Source organism: Maniola hyperantus, chromosome 23 (assembly GCF_902806685.2).
Source record: "Maniola hyperantus chromosome 23, iAphHyp1.2, whole genome shotgun sequence".
NCBI lineage: Eukaryota > Metazoa > Arthropoda > Insecta > Lepidoptera > Nymphalidae > Maniola > Maniola hyperantus.
In genome coordinates this window covers 1,340,893-1,360,914 of record NC_048558.1, presented here as the reverse complement: position 1 = coordinate 1,360,914, position 20,022 = coordinate 1,340,893, and the positions used below count along the sequence as shown (strand labels likewise).

The 20,022-nt window shown below is 37.8% G+C and overlaps 1 protein-coding gene across 4 annotated transcripts in view; it reads right to left on the bottom strand.

Annotated features, from left to right (window-relative positions):
• The window catches only part of sv (paired box protein shaven), a 125,527-nt gene that overhangs the window by 19,379 nt on the left and 86,126 nt on the right, over nt 1-20,022 (bottom strand). For all 4 annotated transcript variants that reach the window (XM_034980889.2, XM_069506718.1, XM_069506719.1 and 1 more), the window contains one exon: nt 7,400-7,597. In XM_034980889.2, coding sequence (XP_034836780.1) covers nt 7,400-7,597 — 198 coding nt within the window. The remainder of the gene's footprint in view (nt 1-7,399; nt 7,598-20,022) is intronic.

The following is a 20,022-nucleotide window of genomic DNA, read 5'->3' as shown; positions in this document are numbered from 1 at the left end:
AGGTTCGCGTATACGGAACGTGAAAGAGACGTTTTTCACGAATTTCTCTTGAATCACTCTAGGTATCTATTGATGAAAACTGCATTCAAAATCCGTTGCGTAGTTTAAAAGATCCAAGCGACAGACGGCGGGAAGCGACTTTGTTTTATACTATGTAGAAAAGCTATGGCTAGAATTATGGTAAACTAGCTGATGCCCACGACTTCGTTCGCGTGAAATTAGTTTTTTTTTAAATCCCATGGGAACTCTTCGATTTTCCGGAATAAAAAGTAGCCTATGTCACTCTCCAGGTCTTTATTTATCTAATCTAAATCAGCCTGTGCTGTCCCACGTCTGGGCAAAGGCCTCCCTCCGATCCTTCCATAATTTTCTATTTCGTGCCTCTTCAGGCCACGTATAACTGTAAAGTTATGTAATTCATCACGCCAACGGCGCCTCGGCCGACCACGCTGGCGTTGATGATTCTGGGGCGTCCAAAAAGAAGCAGATTTTGCCCATAACTCATCTGGCATACGGCACACATGACCTGCCCAGTCCCATTTGAGTAAAGCGGCTGCAAGGCCAACGCAACGTCAGCTACTCGCATTTTGGAACGTATAGCAGAATTCCTTACGCGATCTGCTAAAAAAATCACGTCAATAAACCAACAAACAAACACTTTCGCGTTTATAATAAGGGTAGATACTGATAACACCATAATTTCTCAAGTATCTATGGCTTATAGTTTGCTCCCATTCCTCCATAATCATTATCAAATAATATCACATCGAACAAGGAACTTCCATTACCCAAAAAAACTGCACTCTGCGCCCCGGCGCGCCACGTGGCGACATCAGTATGCAATTTGGTCGCGGCGGTCGCGATTTGTCACGGCCTCGATGCATTGTCGACTAAAAAGTGTCGCGTGTAGGAAGATTTATAGCGACCGTGCGAAACACGATGGATTGGCATGAAGTTTAGAGGTTAGGGGTTCAAATCCGAAAACCTAGTCTGCTCTATACCTAAACGTATTTTTAACTAGCCGATGCCCGTGGCTTCGCCCGCGTGGTTTTAGGTTTTTATAAATCCCGTGACAACTTTTGATTTTCCAGGACAAAAAGTAGCCTATCTGTCCCCGGGATGCAAGGTATCTCTGTACCGAATTTCGTAAAAACGGATGATTCTTTAAAAATCGCTTGGGATCACCACGATTTAGGAATGAAATTCCTTACAGCAGGGTACAGTCAGGGTTGAGGAGTTGGGTTGGGAGGATTAAAAAAAATTACTCGGTTCAGAAATCTTGGAGATTTCGGTGTAGGATATAGATAGAAAAACACAACTCATTCTTTTTTGAAAGTTGGTTAAAAACTAGCCTGAATTAATCCTCTACTTGTCTGTGAAAGTCCCGTCAAAATAAGTTCAGCTGTTCCTAAGATTAGCCCGTTCAAACAGACAGATAGACAAAAATTTTAAAAATGCGTGATTCAGTTATGGTACAGTTCAAATAACCATATGAGCTTAATTTGAGGTAGTTATTTTGAAATTCAATTCAATCACAACAATTGAGATTTTAATACCTAATAATTGATGCAGGTTTTACGAAATCGCCCTACAGATTGTAGGTACTCAGATGGGAAACAGATTCTACAGAGAAAATACAGCAAGAAACTCGGCTGTACCATTTTCAAGGCAGATATGTTAGATACCTACAAAATAATTTCCAGATGATTCGCAGTTCAACAAAAACTTAAGGATCCTCCTAGGGGACCGACAGTGCACCGTCATTATTTCGTATAGTTCACTCTCGTATCGCGGCCATTTTGTCGTCGCTCAGTTGACAGTTCATTTCCCGCCATGATGGATAGCGGCGGCGGTGAAATATTGCCAGTATCACCGGGGTTGACATATGCAAAAATTGTTTTGCGAACTTCAATCAGAAAAGGTCAGATTAGAATTAGGGTTTCGTAATAGACTCATCACTTCCCTGATGGAGGACGGTGATTTATGGGGTATTTTTTTAATATTATAGTTTAATCTATCAAGGCTTGGGGTTCGATCCCGGGCAATGCACCTCTAAGAGTTAGGTACATGCGTTTTAAGCAATTAGATACCTATCAAAACCTGCCAGTTACGCAATTTTTGATATGAATTAAAAAAAACGATTTTTTTTTTTAAGAAATTGCCTTGAAGTGTAGGTAAAACACTATTTAATAAATAGATACATATCACTTTCATTAGCGGTGAAAGAACGTGCATGCCTGAAAGTTCTTCAAAATGGTGTGTGAAGTCTACCAATCCACACTTGACCAGCGTGGTGGACTATACCCTTCTCATTCGAAGAGGAGACTCGTGGTAAGTACTTTTATTCCGGAAAATCAGAGTTGTCACGGAATTTTTAAATACCTAAATTCACGCAAATGAATTCGCGGGCTGATGCCCGATGCTAGCAGAATAATAAGCATTGTAAAAACTAATATTTTATTTGAATTGTTCGTTTACTACGGAAAGCTACTCTGACATTTATTTGCATTTGAATTTACTTAAATCCGGTACAAAATATAAAGGAAAAGGGCAAAAATATAAATTAGATTTTCACATGAAAGGGGTATATTTTTGCATTATGGTAACTCTGCAAAACCGGCAACGCATCCGGTCGGAAGGGTTACTTTTTGCCCTAACATTTTAATATCTTCCTGTACAAAAGAATGCATTGGCGAATATTTATGATTTATGGTCTTATGTAATGTTATTCTTAAGAGATTTTATGAACAACCGGAAGTAAAAGCAGAAATCTTTCGTGGTTTGAAGCAAATGCGCAATTTAGGTAGGTATACCTACGAATAAATGGAAAAACTTTAAAGAAATGGACAGACAGACTTGACGAACTAAAGGTTCCTTAATAGGTAGGTATAGAAAGAATTCTTAAAAGTAGAAAAGGTACTGAAAGTCTTTGAAATCTTAAAAGACGGTTTTTCAAACACTGTAATAATTATATTACAGTGCGTACAAAATGAGATCTCACTCGCCATTTTAACTTCATATGTCAACTGTCATGTCAAAAGTACAATTTAATTGACAGTTGACACATAGAGTTAAAATGACGAGTGAGTTCTCCTATTGTACGGACTATACCTACTAATTATTATTGATGAAAGTAAAAAAAGTTGTACCTATAGTAATTGCTAACGCACTATAGAAAGGTAAGATTAATTAAATTAATTTGTTTCTTCCTTTACCAATAATCTACGAAAAATAATATACCTACTCAAAGCGATCTTAATCTAGCAAACATAACAAACAAAAAAACTGATAATCAAAATCATAGGCAACATCAACTGTACATAAAAAACAACCCTGTCCAAAGCTCTCGACCCCATAAAGCACCTAACCCAAATTATCCTATCTGACAAATTATTCAGTTTTCGCGCGGCAAAAAACCAAATGTCAAAATGGGGTTGCCAGAATTATTGCTTCAATTACCCGACGGCGGGCCGCCCCCGATTAAAAATGTCTTCACGTCAAACGAGTCAGCGTTTTTACTGTTTTTTATTTTTATTATTATTGTTTTGGAAGGGAATTTTTATGGTTATTATTCTGTGATGGCTATTTTTTGGCAATGAAATGGGTGCTGACGTTTCACAAGTTTCTTTTGCTACTAATCTCTTCTCCGTATAAACGTATTGCGTCTACCTACGTCTTATTCTATTAGTATCTGATTGTTGTTCTAGAATCTAGATCTAAGCCAGATATAGACTTATCTCTCTCCATTATCTATGGCCTGAAATAATAAATACAGTAAAATTATATTCATTTTGAAAGCTATGACCCTTAAAATATCTCTATTATAAACAAAGAGCTTCGTGCATAAATAAACCATTTGACGAGAAACTACAATATTGTAATTTGTAAAACTATTGCCTTGACAAGAGTTTTACAATATTTTGCCTTAAATTTTACCTTATAATAATTTCAAATGTTATATTTTTATTTCGGCTGACGACAAAATGACGTCATTTCGATGTTAATGAGACATAGTTCCAGCGCAATAGCAATTTGCGTGACTTATACTAAACGAAACCTCGTAGGAACTCTTTGATTTTCCGGGATGAAAAGTATCCTATTTATGCAGACTGTTTGTACCTTTTGTCAAAATCTGTTAATTCGCATAAGTTGTTTCCACAAAATATTTATGTTCGGCCGATTTGGCCCGAATGCTTTCCAAAATAGTTTCGTATTTATACATCATGAGACCACAGGAAGGTCGTGGACGGGACATTACGTGCACGCGCCGGCCACGCGCCGGCCACGTGCCGGGGGCGCAACTACCCTTGCGTTGAGAATCGTTTTAAAATTGACTCTGGCTTTTGAATTTTGAGCATCGGTGAATGGATCTGGATTATGTTAGGAAGTGGTTGTTTGATTGCAATTGGATTGGAGTCGCTTGGTGATAATGTTATCGTACTAAACAGTAATACTTTTTAATTGTGTTACCTTTCTTTCTTTCCCTGCGAGTGATCAGGCCAAGTTATTATATAAGCTAGTTAAAAATTATTTTAAGATTAGAGGGTAAGATTTTGGTGATTTTGTGTTTATTGTTTACCTTACGAAGCGACATAGTCACTAAGTGACTAAGCTTCAAAAAAAAGAGAAACAAAAAAGAAAAAAAAAAGAAAAAAACAGTAATACTTAGTTTGAAGAAATTCTTGAAAAACCAGCAACGTATTGGCAGTTTCTCTGATGCTGCAAATGTTCATGTACAGTTAGTTACCTACTTAACATCAGGTGATCGCCTCACCTGTCTGCTCGTTTTGACGTTTTTTTTAAATATCTATAAATAATATGAAGTTAGATGAATCACCATAAAAATCTTGGAAGAGAATAGCAAATAACATACAATAGCAAGACAAGTTGTCAGGTATTACTAAATAACCAAGGCCAAAACCCCAATAAATGGCTGCAAACGTGCTAAATATATTATTATGATATTTTAAAATGTAGCAAGAATCGTCGGCAGACTATCGTACCATAACATTCCAATTCAAGTCGGTATAAAATAGACTGTCGCATGATGCATAAGGCTGCAAAATTAATGTTTCCATTTGCAGCATGCTGCATTGTCGCATGTCGCATATCGATGGCGTAAAACAGCCTTTTATTTTATTTATTTTATTTTGTTTATTTGAAAGTAATCAACAGCGTAAATACATAATTATTATATAAATTTAAATCTAGGAATAACAGAAGGCCAAAAGAGATTATTTAAAATTATAATTAAAACTACTTTAACAGAATAGATTTAGAATAAATGTAGGTATATACAATAATAAAATTACAACAGTGTGTGTATGCTTGTGTGTGTGTGTGTGTGTGTATGAAAATTATATTATATATTAGCCTTTAGAAAGGACGCAGTAGAAAAATCTTATGGTACAATAGATAAGGCTATAAGTTAGTCTACCTGTTTCCATTTTTAACATGCTGTATTGTCGCATCGGTATTAGAAACCAGCCTTTATTTGATTGCTGTAAAAAAACTTATGGTAGGTAGATACATTAAAATAAATGCTATAAGTTTACCGAGTGATAGAAATACCTACAACTAATAAAGTCTCTAATGTAGCGAAAGTATTTTCATGGGCGTGGCTGTTAAAGAAATAGGATCCGAATGTTTTCACCGAAACCAAGCGTATTCGCCCTTTTAGGGAAAGTTTGCTAACAGTTTTCCCCAGAGTTCTATTGTAAATCGAACCCTTTTAGTATTGTATTAAAGTTTATTTTTGTTCTTTTAATGGACAGCCGGGAAAAGAGTTGGGTAGAGCCACGAAATCATCGGATAATAATATGTCTTGTTCGTTAAAAATTTTCAGTCTCCTCTTTTTTCGAATACCAAATAGGTACCTACACATGACAAGTTAACAACTGAGTGTTATTTTTTTAAAGTTCTATAATAATAATTGTTGAAGTGAAAATTTCTTTAGTAGTAGGTACCTTATTAAGATTTGAAACTAGATGAAACGAAAAAGCGTCACTAAAAATAGACAAATTACATACATCTTTAGGATTAAGTCTGCGAGCTACTCCTGGTATTGGTTTCATTTAGTTTTCTGAAGGTTTCACTTCTATCGCGTGTGAACTGTACACATGTTTTCTAGCAAGACTAACGCACGAGTTTTATTGGTCTAAAATACAAAATTCGCATACTTCGTGGCCCAAGCAAGGGGTTGCGTGACTTCCCGCTCGACGGAAGGAGGGCGGGCATCAAAGATGGCGGCACCGGAAGAGGACACGTGCTCGGAGCGCGCCGGACGTCCTGAGACGCGCAGCCATTGAATTATTGCAAGAGTTGTAATAATAATCGCATAACTATGAATTTTTCCCTATTTTCAGGGTACTTGGGGGCTTTTGTGACATGTGAAGTCGCGGGCATCATATAGTAATAAATAATATCTACTAATACCTACCTACATTACAAAATTCTACGACTCGAATCAGTGATTTCAGATTTATGAATACTAACCTGACGTAATTACTCATGCATTTTTATCAGAAAATTACTCTCAAAGTCAAGTGTTACTAGCATCAAAAATCCTCGCAGCTCTAATTACGCGTAGTGTTGCCAGATAAGATAGTACTAAATTGTAATATCGCTTTCATATATCAATATAATTTTTAATCTACGCTACCGTTTATTAATTTATTTATCTGATAACGAAAAGTGTTTGTTTTGGAGCTTTAGATAAAATTACCTTACATCGACCTTATAATATTGTGAAGTGGTGATAGGTGATAGAATTAATACAAAGATTTTCAAAGAGAAAGAATAAAATTTTACGTCTTATCTTCTTCTATAATATAAAAATGAATCACCAAATGTGTTGGTCTTCGCAAATCTCGAGAACAGCTGAACTGATTTCGCTAATTCTTTTTTATAATATTCCTTGAAATAGGAGGATGGTTCTTACGGAGAGAAAAATGTAATTTAACAAACCCCCCCCCCCCCCCCCCACCCCCTATTTATTTAGTCAAACTATTTAGTAATACATAAATTACTTACTATTACTTACTATAAATTAATCAAATTCTCTGAATAAATACTTACCTGATCAAATAAGAACTTTTGGAAAAAATTATTTCTCAGTGATTTTATTAAATAGATGGTTTGTCAAAATACATAAGAACCACGTCCTTTGTTTTAAGTGTATTTAACCATTTTAAACTATCGATTAAACTATAAGAGCACGTCAAATGATTGTGACGTCACATACCAGTATTAGAAACTTACTAAGAGCGCGTTTTGACCTTTGATAAAAAGTTACTGATTTGACTAGTTGTCAAATACTGCATTACTTTGCACGAAACACGAACACACGAACACTGAAAAACGAAAGAATGAAAAACGAAGAAAAGAATAGCTGAAGTACCTGTTTATACTAGAAACGGACGGCACATTATCCTGGCTGCATATCCCTTCACTGAGCAGTCTATCCCGGATCTCCCAGGCGAACATGGTGGGGTTCTCCCTCTTGTACGCCGCGATCGCGTCCACCACGGGCGGGGTCGCGACCTTTGGCTTGGAACCCCCTATGACGCCGGCTTTGAAGCTACCCGTTTCGTAATACCTGGAAAGAAGAAAATCATGAATATCTTAAACAAAATCAATACGGTATTTGACAACTAGTCAAATCAGTGACTTTTATTTTAGCAAACGTCAAAACGCGCGCTTAGTATGCGATATTCGAAAAATTGAAGTTAGTTTGTACCGGGGTACAATGATAGAGCGAACTAGGGATAGCAGTCCCCGGGGAAAGAGACAATCTCTTTGATAATAATAGATTGTTTTTCATTAACACTGGCGTGTAAGGCATGATAGTAAAAGGGGAATAGCAATAGTTGACTAAAAAACCCGGCCAAGTGCGAGTCAGGCTCGCGCACCTAGGGTTCCGTACTACAGTCGTATTTTTTCGTCATTTTGCACGATAAATAAAAATAAATGAAACTCTATTTTAGAATGTACAGTTAAAAAAGCCCTTTCATACCCTAAGTACTTGGTAGGAGTTATCTTAGTTTGAAAATTGAAAAACTAATTATTTGTTCATGAACACATTTTTTTTTTTGTGGTGTAACCACAAATTCACGGTTTTCGGATTTATTCCTTTACTTGTGCTATAAGACCTACCTATCGAAGTTAGTAAATTGTTTATTTGCATCAATTAGCACCAATTTCATCTGTCATCATCATGATCAACCCTTCGCTGGCTCACTATTTAGCGCAGGTCTCCCTTCAGTATAAGACCTAAGAAGGGCTTGGCCATAGTCCACCACACTGGCCAAGTGTGAATTGGCAGACTTCACCCACCTTTGAGAACATTATTGAGAACGCACATCTACCTTCGAAAGGGTTTGAACCCCCGACCACACAAATAAGAAGCGGACGTGTTAACCACTAGCCTATCACGGTTTTACTTAACTTGTATAACTTTGAAAAATAGGTAAATACCTATCAACTATGCTATCAACCAAATAAAACAAAAAAAAAATCACCCACATCCATAAACTACTTAAAGGGTAGAACTATAGTCTGCGACATGTTGAGATGGCTATCGGGGTATGAGGCGGGGGGACGCCCTGCACACCCGCACGTCACCCGCGCTCGCCCGCACCGGGTTAGCGCGGGAGTTATGCGGGTGTGCAGGGTGTGCCCTCTGCAATTGCCATCTCGACCTGTCGCGTACCATACAAGGGGTACATAATCGAATTGTCATAATACTCTCTCTCATTATTTTATTGAGCAGTCCAAATTTAATTTTCTTCAATCCTAATGCCGCGTCCCCCGGGCACTGGGCAGGGCGTGTGGAAGGCCCTTTATGGTTGATTTGGGAATATCCGCCGGCCGGTATGGTGGGATTCTTTTGCCCTTTTGTTGCGAGTAATGAATTGCCCGTTTTAATCTGTCGAGGATTCCAAATTTGAAATTGATTTTGGAACTTTGGAATTCGACGATACGAAAGAATTTGGGGAATAGGTAGGTATACAATTTAAAAAACATTTCACCGCGATTAATAGCCTCAACTGGTGACAGAAGGGCTGGCTCATTTTTTGCGCAACGGATCAGCCTGGCTGTCCAGCGCGGAAATGCAGCCAGTATTCTTGGCACCATTCCACGCGGTCATGATTTATATAGTAATTAGATAAGGCTAGCTTTAAGTTTTATTGTATTAAAAAAAAAAAAAAAAATTGATACCTAAAAAAAAAAATTTAAAAAAAAAGAATATTAGCCATGTTAAATGACTAATATTCCCCTTTCCTCTCCAACTAAGCGTCAAGCTTGTGCTAGGAGTAGGTACGACAATAGTGCAACGGGCGGGGTTTGAACCGTCGACCTTTCGGTTTTCAGTCCACTCCTTTACCTGTTGAGCTATTGAGACTTAAATATACAGAAGCTGGGAAGAAATATTGTACATCCACCTTTAGAAAGAGATTTCGGCTTCGTAGAGCGTTGTCTCTGTCACTCATACCTATGTGACGTTTTGTCGGTCTCAACGACTGAGACAGCACTCTACGAAATCGTTATCTCTTTCTAAAGGCAGATGTGGGAATATCCGCCGGCCGGTATGGTGTGATTCCTTTTTTTTTTAAATTCAGATGCAAGTTAGCCCTTGACTGCATTCTCACCTGGTGGTAAGTGATGATGCAGTCTAAGATGATAGCGGGCTAACCTGGAAGGGGTATGGCAGTTTTTATTAAACCCATACCCCTTTGGTTTCTACACGGCATCGTACCGGAACGCTAAATCGCTTGGCGGCACGGCTTTGCTGGTAGGGTGGTAACTAGCCACGGCCGAAGCCTCCCACCAGACCAGAACAGAAATTTAGAAATTATAAAATTCCAAACCCCTGCCAGGAATCGAACCCGGGACCTCCCACTATTAAGACCACAGCGCTCACCACTGCGCCAGGGAGGTCGTCCTTTGCCTTTTTGTTGCGACTTGCGAGTAATGAATTGCCTGTTTTAATCTGTCGAGGATTCCAAATTTGAAATTGATTTTGGAACTTCGACGATTCTAAAGATTTAGGATTATACGACATATAGGTACCAGCTACACAGAGATAGCTTACATCCCGGGGAAGGACATAGGCTATTTTTTCCCATCGAGTCACACTGTTACTAGTAACTAGTTGCAACTTTTTTAACAATTAGAATTTAGAATTCCCAACGAGTCACACTTTACTGTGGATGTGACTTGATAGGATTTTTTTGATAAATTCCCAACGAGTCACACTGTTACACGATTGGGTGTGACTCGTTGGGAGCCCATCGCTTTTGGATTTCAAAAAATACTTAAACTCACGTGGACGATGACGCAAGCGTTATCTAGTTCAAAAATAAACTCTGTAAAATTAATATGAATAAATAAAAAAAAAAAAATATCATTCAACGTCAACCGATAGACGTCCACAGCTGGGAGCTGACATAGGTCTGTTGTAGGGACTTCCACGCGCCAACGCGCAACGTCTTGAATAACATTGTTATTCGTACTGTAAAATCGATAAAAAGTTAAAAAAAAAACGGCCAAGTGCGAGTCAGGCTCGCGCACCGAGTGTTCCGTAACTAGTACAGTCGTATTTTTTCGACATTTTGCACGATAAACCAAAACTACGATTCATAAAAATAAATAAAAATCTGTTTTAGAATCCACAGGTGAAACCCTTTCATATGATACCCCACTTGATATAGTTATCTTACTATGATAATAAAATTGAAAATACTAATTAATAGTTCATGACCACAATTTAATTTTTTTTGTGTGATGTGACCACAAATTCACGGTTTTCAGATTTTTCCCCTAAAGCCAGCTGTAAGACCCACCTATCTGCCAAATTTCATGATTCTAGGTCAACGGGAAGTACCCTGTAGGTTTCTTGACAGACAGACAACCAGACAACAAAGTGATTCTATAAGGGTTCCGTTTTTCCTTTTGAGGTACGGAACCCTAAAAATCAATAGGCATACCTTTGTAGTTTGTACCCTTTGTATTGATAAACTCTTTATTTTTTAAAGTCGGTTATAAATAATATCACAATGGCATCGCAAGTTGTGAACAAAACAACAACATTAGGGTTGTCACCCCTCGCGTAACAAAAAGAGCATATTCAAAATATCGCATTAGCCAGCCCTAAAACATTCCCTACAATCCACTCGAGTACATCCCAGCGGACCTGTGCTAGTCTTGTTATGTCGCCCTAGTAAGTGTAGTACTGTTGTGGAGAAAAACGTTACTCAAATAATTGGGTATTTTCCTACTTTTGAATTTGATAAATATTATTACTTTATTATAAACTAGGATAAAAATAATGACGTACGCTGAAAAAAATATTAAAATCCAACTAAGATTTACAAAGTTACAGGCATTCTAATTTTGGAGTGGGAGGGTCTTCTATCCCTTTCTCGCAAAAAAATGTATGAAACCGCACGCAGCTACTATGGCATTAGTAAAGTGTGACGTCAAAATGATATATCGCTATCTCTGTCTAATCAGTAATATTTAAATGCTTATAACTTTTTTGTTATTTGATCGATTTAATTAGTTTTTTCAGTTTACGTCATTATTTTTATCCTAGTTTATAATAAAGTAATAAAAAAATTGGAGTCAAATACCCAATTATTAAGGTTCTAGGTACACTCTATATGCACGAATCACTTTGCATCATTATTCCTACGCAAGGCTAGGGTTTGGAATACTCTTCTGAGATCAGTGTTTCGGGTATCTTTAAAAGAAGTGACTTTGATTCTCCTGCAGATCCCTTCGTTTTGAATCTTATCCTACACAGATACTCCTAACATAGCACTACCATTAACTCGCTGAGCTACTTTAAAATGATGGATTTTTATAAGTGCACAGCGCCTTAAGTAAGGACTGGAAGAACACTAAAGATGATTAAAGAATTTCATCTACAGGCAATGACGTATTAACTACTCTAGGGCTAATTTTACAAACGCTGCCCAGCTCAGCCGTTACATAACAGAACAACGTCATTTTATTATCCCTTACGATTTATTGAGCTTAATTTACACCAGAGTAACTATACGCATGCGACAATGCGGCATACTGGAAACAGTAAATTGCGGTCTTAGGCAATCTATTTTATGCTGGCTAACATCGTGGCTCGTGCTGCAGAAATGGAATATTACGATACGACAGGTTTTGATGACATTTCTTGCTACATTTTAAATTATTGTAGCATGCAGCTCAGTGGCGTGACTAAATGCCACTTTATGCCAGAATATGGCCTTGCTCTGGCATAAAGCGGCCTTTAATGTGTTTTAAATATATCGATCTGTGAACATTTTTGTGACCGACTGTTCACTTGTACATGTCACTTAGGGTGTGATCACACTTATAATTGACTTATCCCGATCGCTCCCGCGCCAAATTGCTTAAGTGCGTCTCCGGATTATGTGTTTTTATCTTTGTAATCTTGTTTATGGTTTCACTACTTAGATACCCGCATTAATTCCTTTTAAGTAGCATAGAGAAATGAGTGTCATCAAAATAACATTAATTTTTAAGTGAATTATTGTATAGCGTCGATAATATTAGGTAAGTATAGGTATTATATTTTTAAAGTTATGCATTATTATATATAAAAAAAATATCCTCAACTTATAAGAACTGACTTTATTCCATTTAGACAATACTTAATAAACTTCAATCTTAGTTCTAAACTATTAACTTCTTCAAGACATAATTATAAATTCTAATTTTCCCTGCTTCAAATCAATAGCTCCCGCTCTTATGGCCGCCATTTTTACATCTCCTCGTAATTCTTTTTTTAAATTCAACTGTAGGCAAAGCAATGTCGCTAACATATATTATTGTTGTTTGCCTAAATTTTAAGGTTCCGTACCTCAAGAGGAAAAACGGAACCCTTATAGGATCACTTTGTTGTCGACCTCCGATTAGAAGGCGGACGTCCTAACCACTAGGCTATCACAGACACAGAGACCATTTAGAGAATAAAAATTCCCAAACTGCCCCTGCCGGGAATTGAACTAGGACCTCTCATTTATAAGATCACAGTGCTCACCACTGAGCCAGGGAGGTCGTCAAACCACCCCGAGCGAAGCAGGGGCGCGTCAACTCGCTTTATATTAGTTGTACAGTACGCGGCAGAAAGTAATGTAAATCGACCTTTAGAAGATGGCGGATTTGTAGAGTTGTCTCTGTCGTTGAGATCGACAAAACGTCACATAGGTATGAGTGTCTGAGACAACGCTCTACGAAGCCGAAATGTCGTTCTAAAGGCAGATGTACATGACTTACTGCCCCGTACTGTACGGACAGACGATGTATCAATTTGTAGGTATTGAATGACTAACATATTGGAGATCTAGATAAGGGAGGGTGGTGGGAGATATAACAAGCTTACGATAGTAGAGGGTTAAGTATAGATGGTTATTATTGAAACATCACGTCTTAATATTTCACGTGATCAAATCAGAAATTTGATTTTTTTTTATTTTTTATTTAGGAGCTATGGCCTATGTGCGGAGTTTCTTTTAGTGATCAAATCAGAAATGAGGAGATCCGTAGGAGAACCAGAGTAACCGACATAGCTCAACGGGTTGCGAAGCTGAAGTGGCAATGGGCAGGGCACATAGTTCGTACAACCGATAGACGTTGGGGTCCCCAGGTGCTGGAATGGCGACCTCGCACCAGAAGACGCAGTGTTGGAAGACCCCCCACTAGGTGGACGGACGACATCAGACAAGTCGCAGGGAGCCGCTGGATTCAGACGGCGCGAGACCGTGGCATGTCGAAGTCCCTACCTTTTGTAGGGAGGTGTCCTACAAGAGGTAGGGATCCTACCTATGTCCAGCAGTAGACGTCTATCGGTTGATGATGATGATGATGACTTAATATTTGAGAGTATCTTAAAATATTTAAGTAGGTACCTAGGTATCATTTTTTAGGTTTCCGTATTAAATAAGGACCCCTTATAGTATTGCCATGTCCGTCCGTCTGAAGCCTCCCACCAGACCAGATCAGAAATCTATCTAGATACCTATAATAAAATTCCAAACCCCTGCCAGGAATCGAAGCCAGGACCTCCCACTAATAAGACCCCAGTGCTTACCACTGCGCCGGGGAGGTTGTCAAAACTAAGTCAAGGAGTATGGAAAACTTCCCAATTTTTAAGTCCGTTAAAAAGTGTCGCTCGAGGAAAACTCCCAATTAAAAAAAGAGGTTCCGGCCTCGAATTAAAACCGAAATGACTAACATATAAATGAAAGTAGCACGGTCTTGTCCGTATACATATAATAATTACACTGTTTTTCTATCCGTCTGTCTGTACGCAGAAAGCGTATCGTCCGACTCACTTCCGTTTTGATCACTATATCAAACTAATTTCAACTCTAACTCCCGCTCCGTAGAGTCCAAAATGTATACAGCAATTTGTGCTGAAGTACAGCCAGCAACTTAGTGATATAAAATATATTTTTGCTGGCGAATACAATCTTTATCAGTCAAAGAATTAGAGCGAAATTTGTATGCAGTAAATAGATCTGTATAAAGATTTATCATGTTGTATGTTTGTTTGTGTATCGGAGTAATGGTTTTTGAGAAATAATTACAATTATAAATTGGCTTTACCTAGAAGTTTAGAACTTAACGCCCCGTTTGATAGAAGCCTACATTTGTGAATGAAACTGATTTTAAGTTCTATTTTCTTGGTCGTAAGATCCAAACCGTTATGAGTTAGAATACTGAACGGTCTAGACTCAAACGCAGTGGCGTGTCTATGGTCTTAATTCGTAGTAGGCAGAATATAAAATGAAAAACCGGCCAAGTGCAAGTCATGCTCGCGCACCGAGGGTTCCGTACTACAGTATGTATGTATGTATGTATATACTTTATTGCACCACAGAAACACAAATGACAAGTTACAAAAAGAAATCTTAATAAGTAAGTACAAAAAGGCGGTCTTATCGCTAAATAGCGATCTCTTCCAGACAACCTTATAACGCTAGGGAAAAAACGAACAAATGGACAATGGGAGGTGGTGTAAAATAAACCTAAATACCAATAGGTAAATAAACTAAACCATACAGTCGTATTTTTTCGACGTTTTGCAAGATAATTCAAAAACTATGATACACAAAAATAAAAATAAAATCCATTTTAGAATGCACAGATAAAGCCCTTTCATATGATACCCCACTTGATATAGTTATCTTACTTCGAAAATTGGAAATAATTTTTAGTTCATGACCACTTTTTTTTTGTGTGATGTGACTGATAATTATACAAAATAAAGAAAGCAATATTTACCTATACACTAACGTATTACGTGACACTTTAGATATGTAAAGGTCCATATAATTATTAAGTAGGTAGGTTGTACCTGATTTTATTTACCTACCTGATGTTCAATGCTTTTTCCCTTAAACTATTTTATTTATGGCTCAAAAATAAATCAAAGTCACGAGCAAAACACACGTAGCCCCACGACCTATTTTATCAGAACAGAGCAAAGAAAAAAAGCAGTGAGTGTCGAGCGAATTCAAAACATTCAAATGGAAGGACGCGCGGGGCAAATAAATTGAAAAGCAATAGAGCTCCATTCAGACCTCCCGCGGGACTAGTGATGTGCCACGACGGGCAGTGGCGTGCATTCAAGCCGGGATAGGCATTTATGTATTTATTTATTTATTTATTTTTATTATTCATGTACCAAAAATTGTAGTTACAAAGTAATAATAAATTAAGTTGCATCGGAAATGCTTATCTCTCTCTTGTATGAACCTATTCAATTATAATGAAAAATAAATTAGAACATAGATATGCCTCTATGACCAGCACGTCACTGCGTACGGGTGTCCCGGGAAAAAACTCAAAAGTCATAACAATTTTTTCCCATTTTTTTTTCTAACAATAAGCTCAAAAGCTTAGGTATTTAGGTAGTATACCTACTTGATGAATAAAATGACCTCACGACTGAATTTCGGCCGCGCCATCTGCGCGGGGGATATTATAGTGCACAAGACGTGTGTGCGCAAACACAGGTGCACTATCTATCCACTCGCTCTCATAGCCCTATGGGACGGAAATCTGACACGACCGGAGAGAGATCACACGCAGGACTAACTTTACGTGCTCTTAGAGGCACGACGGTGAAACACCGCCCACGACCTAACTCCAGGCGAGTACCTACCTAATGAGAATTTCTTAAAAATCCAAAACTTTTGCCCAAAAGAAGAGAAACATATATTAAGTACCTATACTATCATTTATGGAACTCATCGCAGGCGCACTACTGAGTACGGGTCTTTTTCTCAAAAATGAGAAGGCCATACCACGCTGGATAACGAAATGAAACCAACGGGTCACATCACTAGGGTCAGTTTCAATTTAAATCAAACAACGGTGAGCTCGTTCATATCATTGTCAGTCCGCCATTGTTTGACGACAATTCGTTCATTTTGATTTGTATTGTTTATATATTATTCATTCAAGGAAAATATTGGTTTTAATATTGATTAACTCTAAATTAAAAGTACCTGGTCCAAAGGTTGTCCATCGCCATTCAGCGTGGCAATGGTGCCAGCATGGGCACCTTTGGCTCAAGGGCCAACCAGGGGCGGACTTTTTGACGACGTTTAATTTTAAGTTGGTAAGTTTTATTTAAGTTTGTATATTTTAATTGAATATTTATTAATATTGGTTAACTAGTTGTAACATAATTTCCAGGGGGACTTATGAAATACTTCCTTTCTTTTAACGCCTCTTTTACGTCAGACTTCAGAGACCAATTTATGCGCGGTTATTACCATATTATGTTCTATCATTTGTTCTACTAATAGAAAATAGGTATAGGAAAAATCATATTTATTGTGTTACTAATTGAACAATGCCACAGGGTTACATGTTACGAAGAGGTGTGAGGCAGGGAGATCTAATATCCCCAAAACTTTTCACCTGTGCCCTAGATTCTAGAAGACGTGAAGACGTGTAATAGCCTAGGGGATAAAACGTTGGCGTCCTAGTCGGGAGGTCTGGGATCCGATCCCAGGCAAGCACCTCTAACTTTTCAGTGTTACGGAGATACGTTTTAATCAATTACCTAAGTATCACTTGATTTAACGGTGAAGGAAAACATCGTGAGGAAAACTTTTCATAGGTTTTCAAAGATGTGTGAAGTCTGGCAATCCGCACTTGGTCAATGTGGTGGACTACGGCCTAAGCGCTTTTCATTCTGAGAGGAGACTCGTGCTCAGTAGGGAGCCGGCGCGGCGATGCGTCGATGATGATGAAACAAATTAAATCTGATCATAAGATCTTCCGTGTTACTAAGATTTATCACGTTAAATTAACTATCCATGTTTGCGGTTAAGGCAACATTTAACCGTAATCAAGACTATTTAACATAACCGCAGTTAATTCCTACTAAGTACGCTTCGCTTTGGCTTCGTCCGCAAAGATAAAAACATTGTATTAAATGTATAGAACAGATATTCCAAACAAAATCGGGTTTAAGAAGGAAAAGGTGACTGACTGATCTATTAACGCACAGCTCAAACTACTGCACGGATCAGGCTGAAATTTGGTATGCAGATTATTATTATGACGTATGCATCCGCTAACAAAGTATTTTTGAAAATTCAACCCCTAAGGGGGTGAAATAGGGGTTTGAAAATTGTGTAGTCCACGCGGACGAAGTCGCGAGTACTTGGGGTCAAATGCGAATTGTTTGGTGTAAAAAAAAAACTATTTGCCTTTCAAATATTATGGGAAAATAATGAGCAGAAATACTGACGACCACAAAGTAGATGTGAAAAGTGTACAAAATGACACCGATTACATTTGCTTACGAAAAAAACATATTGTTCACTTTATAATATGGCACGAGCTATATGAACTGATGATGTATTTTCCTTAGAAAGGAAATAATATATGCCTTGCAACTATCGGAATAATGACTATTATAGCTTGTCTCGTGATGGCGAAGACGGAAAACAATGGCCTAACGACGTAGATGTAGGGTTACCATGGATCAGAAAAAAGTTAGGACAACTTTTATTGAGAGACAAAAGAATTACTTCAAACAGTTTAATTTCTCATATACTTCTTTTTACAAACTGGTGGTTTGAAAAGCTAGATTTGTGAGAAAGTAGAATTTGGGTATTTTACTAGGTGCCCATAATTTCAAGAAAATCATTTAAAATCGATACTTAGGTACTAACTTTATAAATGTGTGTGTCTGTCTGTCTGTTTGTTACCTTTTCTCTTCTCAAATCAATCTTTGATTTTAATGAAATTTATACTCACAGATGGTTGACATCCTGGAGATGGACATAGGATAATTTTTGTCCCAGGAAATGTTTCTAGGAATTAACACGGGATTTAAAAATATAAATCCACGTGAGTGAAGTCGCGGGTAGCAGCCAGTACGAAATAAAGCTTAGTTTATTGCGATTTTTTTCTCAGACCCAACGTTTGGCCTTTCAACATTAACTTTTAAGTTGATGCTTAATAGAATAAAATTAAAACCGTGCCAAATTCAAAAAGTTAAAAATATTCGGATAATGGGCAGGGCACTTAGTTCGAAAAAGAGATAGATGCTCAAGATGCTCCAATGACGGCCTCGCAGTAGAAAGCGTACATTGCGTTGGCAGACCGTCCACTGGGTGGACGGCGCAAGACCCTGGCGTGTGAAAGTCCCTACAAAAGATTTGTGTCCAGCAGTGGACGTCTATCTGAATGAAGAAATAGATACCATTATTGGAAAAAGAAACAAAACTTTATTAGGTACTTATTCGTTGAGGAACCAACTGTTCCCACTAGATTACAACAATAGGGGCGGAACAGCAAATTCTTGAAAGGCCGGCAAGGTATCAGCGATTCCTCTAGTGCATCAAATGTTCATGGGCAACGCTGATCAGTGATCACTTAGCCCGCCTGCTCGTTTGCTCGCTATTTTTATTTTTTAAAAAAGGAGTGTAAGAGACGATCCGTAAGATCTAGATCAGTTGGCAACCCTACATAGGTGTAATGTAACGGATGGCACAAAATGTGCGCACGCGCCGGTCTGCGCAGTGGGCGGAACGGACAGACACACATACCTACCTTTATATATCGCCGTGATTCATTACTATTGTTACCTACTAGTTACGTTAGTAAAGAACATATATTATAGTTTATAGCAGTAGTTTTGGGTTATTTTTCTCTCTCTAATTAACGTTTCTAAGAAGCTATTTCATTATAATATCCAAAATTAAATTAGATTATTCAAAACGTTCTTAGAATTAAAACTTAAAATTTACTGCTCTGAAAGTAGGGAAACAGTCATCGCTTGTCATATTCAAAAACCGGCCAAGTGCGAGTCAGACTCGCGCAATGAGGGTTCCGTACTACAGTCGTATTTTTTCGACATTTTGCACGATAATTCAAAAACTATGATGCACAAAAATAAATAAAAATCTGTTTTAGAATGTACAGGTGAATACCTTTCATATGATACCCCACTTGATATAGTCACTCACACTCACACACACAAATTTTTTTGTGTGATCTAACCCTAAATTCACGGTTTTTAGATTTTTTCCCAAAGGTCAGCTATAAGATCTACCTACCTGCCAAATTTCATGATTCTAGGTCAACGGGAAGACCCTGTAGGTTTCTTGACAGACAGACAACAAAGTGATCCTATAAGGGTTCCGTTTTTCCTTTTGAGGTACGGAACCCTAAAAATTATTACTAGGTGCTTATCATCATTTTTATAAACAGAGCCTATTCAAGTCACAAAAGATTAAGTACTTCACCTCAAGATTTTGCAAGGCTGTTTTACACCCGAGTAAAAACATGCGACAACGCTGCATGCCAATCGAAACATTAATTTTGCATACGTAAGTCTAACAATAATATTAATAGTCTAATCTATAAGTATATATCGTGTTATAAGTGTATAAGAAAATATCGTGTTGTAGAATTAGGATGTCAGATACGGCACGATATTCAGCCGACAATAATTCTTGCTACATTTTC